This window comes from Mus pahari, chromosome 20 (genome assembly GCF_900095145.1).
Source record: "Mus pahari chromosome 20, PAHARI_EIJ_v1.1, whole genome shotgun sequence".
Classification (NCBI taxonomy): Eukaryota; Metazoa; Chordata; class Mammalia; order Rodentia; family Muridae; genus Mus; species Mus pahari.
Genome location: NC_034609.1, coordinates 28,476,747 through 28,480,436, shown reverse-complemented (window position 1 = coordinate 28,480,436; position 3,690 = coordinate 28,476,747). Strand labels below are relative to the sequence as shown.

Here is a 3,690-nt window from a genome sequence, read left to right as displayed (position 1 = left end):
GGTTCTTCCAGGTTCCTGCCCTTTTAGAGTTTCTGCTGTGACTTCCTTCAGTGATGGACTATGATATGGAAGTGTAAGCAGAATACACCCCTACTCCCTAAGTTGGTTTGGTTATGTTTTTTCATCAGAGCAATGGAAACCCTAACTAAGGCACTGGTCTTTGAAAGTTGTACCCATCCCAGGTTCTGCTCTGGCTCCCTCTGCTTTCTGATCTGCTGCCAAGTGAGGGCTTGTCATCACATGCTCCTGCTGCCATGCACGGAGCACCTTGCCTTTCATGCCAGACTGGACCGAGAGGCTTTTAAAGCACGAGAAAAGTGAAAATCACTTCTCTCAAAGTAAAGTGATACTACAGTAACGTATCTAACCATGTCCATCCCTGTGTCTGCTTCGGTATCTCTCTCTCTCTAGAAGCAGACACCAGAATATTTAGGGAAACATCTACAACCAGCAGCCCATACCCATCCAATGTAATGATATTACAGACTTTAAGGATTGGTGAGGACACAAAGCGACAGGCATCTTCAACACATGGGTGGTGTGAGATGGTCATTTGGAGGTGATTTAACTTTTTTTTTTTTTTCTTTCCTTAACCACCCCCGGCTCCATTTTATGTGTTTCTAATTCTGGGGATTGGACCTAAGGTCCTCCACATGCTAGCCGACTGCTCCACCATGAGCTCTAATTTTAAGACCTTTCTCTTTTTTGTTTGCTTTTGTTTTGACACAGGGTCTCATTAAGTATGATGGTTTGTAGTTTGTTCTGTAGCTCAGGCAGGTCTTAACTTGCAATCTTTTTTTTTTTTTTTTTTTTTATGCCTCAGACCACTGAGTAGTTAGGATTACAGGCCTATGCCACCTAATTTGGCTTTATATTTGTCTTTGGTGGAGCTGGGATTGAATTTAGGGCTTTGTTCATACTAGGCAAGCTCTCTACCGCGGAGCTGACTGCTAGCCCTGATTTTTTTTCTAAAGGTTCAGCAAGTTTTCCACATAACTCAGCACTTCAGCTCCAGGTCTAACATGTGATTCTATAAAGCCATGTGTGCAAATATCCATAAAGCTTTATTAAAAGTAGCCAAACATGTTAACACATATGCAGGCAAAATACTCATATGCATGAAGTAATTAAGTCTTAAAAAGTAGCCAAATCTGGGGGAGAGGGGCTAGAGTAAAGCTTTCTGAAAAAGCATGGGTATCTGGGTTCGGATCCATTGCACCCACATAAAAGCCAGGCGTAAGCCAGGCATGGCGGTGGGGACATGTAATAGCAGTGGGGAGAAGTGGGGACAGACAGAGCCTGGTGCTAATGTGATAGTCAGCTTAGGTAAATCTGGGAGGTCAGGGTTCAGTCCGAGATCCTATCTCAAAAAGTAAGTGGAAAAATAATTGAGAAAGACACCCTAACACCAACCTTTGCTCTTAACTCGTGCTTGCAAGAGCTAGTTCACATGCTCATGCCTACATGGGGGTGGGGTAGTAGAGTTGGCAGGGTGTGTGGGGATTAGTCAAACAAGAGAGGGATGGAGGTGTGGGTAGGAGGGAAAGGAATTTTTAGGGACAATAATGTGGTGTTACTCTCATGGATGCCCTCACAAGTGGGAGATGGTCAGATGATCCAGAGGTTGCAAGGGGACTATGAAGGGCAGGGAGGGACCTCTCTGATGAGTAGGCCCCCATGGGGTCAGGGGGTGGAAACTTCTGCTCCTTCATATGTCTTCTGATTCTCACCACAATCCCACATCCAAGGAGGGTCTCATAGATGACCCTTTTTTGGAGATGTGCAATGGTCAAGTGTCTGCATAGCATCCCATAGTGTCTGCAGACCTAACCACACTGGTATAACGGCAAAAGACAGGACACAAGAAGCCTGTCTGGGCCTTCACACTCACCTGCAGGGTAGTTCTGGAATCAGCATCCTGTGTGCATGCCTAATGCTGCGTCTCACAAAGACAAATCCAATCACCACTTTGGTCAGAAATAGAAGGGGATAGATTTGCATATTTATTTATTTGGGGTCAGTGTTTGATATGTCACCAGGTTGACCTGGGATGGTGATCTTCCTGCCTAGCTTCCTTAGTGTAAGGGTTACAGCTACAGGGGTGTGCCACACTGAAAATGGAGAGTATATTGTTCTAAGTGCCAATGACAGATGGCATTCCACCTTCTGAGACCATAGAGAAGGCCATATATTTCCCATAATTAGTGATCATAGTGCCTGTAGTGTCTGTCCCCATTACTATGTGCAAACCCAATCTCTACTGTTTTGGCATAAAGAGATGTGTCTTAGTTAGGGTTTCTCTTGGTGCAATAAAATACCATGACCAAAGCAACTTGGGGAGGAAAGGGTTTATTTGGCTTACTCCTCCACATCACTGTTCATCACTGAAGGATGTCAGGGCAAGAACTCAAACAGGACAGGAATTTGGAGGCCTCTGGAGCTGATGCAGAGGTCATGGAGGGGTGCAGCTGACTTGTTTGATCTTCACGGCTTGCTCAACTTCCTTTCTTGTAGAATCCAGGACCACCGGCCCAAAGACGGCACCCCCTGCCCCAGGCTGGGCCTGCCCCCATCAATCACTAATTAAGAAAATACCCTCCAGCAGAATCTTCTGGAGGCATTTTCTCAATAGAGATTCCCTCCAATTTTAGGTAACTCCTAGCTTGTGTCAAATGGACATTAAGTCAGCACAGAGGAGTCTGTGTGAGGTGAGCCCCACCACAAGGGCACATCCATCACCAAGGTTAGGGAGATTCTCTCCAGGGACAGCACTAGTAGTTGAGGGCCTGAGAAGTGAGAGGAGAGGAAAAGAGGAGATGGAAGGGAGGGGGGGAGCCATGCCTACTGTAGCCTGGAGGAAGGTATTATCTACTGAAACTCACTCATCTATTGTTTCTTGTATGTTTGCTGTGGGTAATAGAAGTGACTCATGTCAGGCTTAGCAAGGAACATAGATCCTGTAGGGGAAACTTCACAATTGTCGAGTGTATGAACCTAATGACTATGTACAAGTGTGGATCCCAAGTCTCATTTTAAGGTGTTTGCAAAGTTCAGCATAAGCCTGCCTGCACTCAGGACAAACGACAACTCAACTCAAGAGTGCTACAACTCTTTATGTCTGTCCTTAATATCTTTTAGTTCCTGTATCTTTTCAGGAAGAGTCTTGGTCCAGAACTGCAGCCTTCCGGTCTTCAGAGCTCGGCCCACAGCAGGCTGGGTGTCCAGCTGCAGGTATTGCTCATCTTGGTCAAACATGGGCCAGTAGGGTAGACCCTCGCTGTTGGGGTTCCTGTGGACATGTCCTCCCAGCGGGGAGAGCAAAGGTTACTTTAGGCCCCGTTGAGCTTGAATCATATGGACTAAGCAGTTAGGGAATTATGGGACCTTAGAGGCAGATGTACTGATATAGGCAAACAAAAAGATCTTATTACACTGTCTTGTTCCAACAAGGCAAGCCCTGGATGTCAATCCACTCCTTAGAGTGGATTAAGAAAGGTTAAGGGAGGGGCATGTTCTCACCCCTGTCGTGCAAAGTTGGCCCAGTACTTCATCATCCTCCTGCTCAGCAGCTCCTCCTCCTCAGTGAAGTCAACTGCAGAGAGGAAGACATTAAGGGTCCAGACTCTTGCTTCTCATACAGCTCTTCACTCCACCATCCCAGCAGCCTCACCCTGGTCCCTCCCCTCCCCT

The 3,690-nt window shown here is 46.4% G+C and overlaps 1 protein-coding gene across 2 annotated transcripts in view; it reads right to left on the bottom strand.

Annotated features, from left to right (window-relative positions):
• Positions 1 to 2,404: 2,404 nt before the first annotated feature.
• Positions 2,405 to 3,690, bottom strand: part of Ces2 (carboxylesterase 2) — a 15,342-nt gene continuing 14,056 nt past the window's right edge. For both annotated transcript variants that reach the window (XM_021220122.2, XM_029532389.1), the window contains 2 exons: positions 3,520 to 3,592; positions 2,405 to 3,289 (listed from right to left, as the gene is read on the bottom strand). In XM_021220122.2, coding sequence (XP_021075781.2) covers positions 3,103 to 3,289; positions 3,520 to 3,592 — 260 coding nt within the window. In that variant the 3' untranslated portion in view covers positions 2,405 to 3,102. The remainder of the gene's footprint in view (positions 3,290 to 3,519; positions 3,593 to 3,690) is intronic.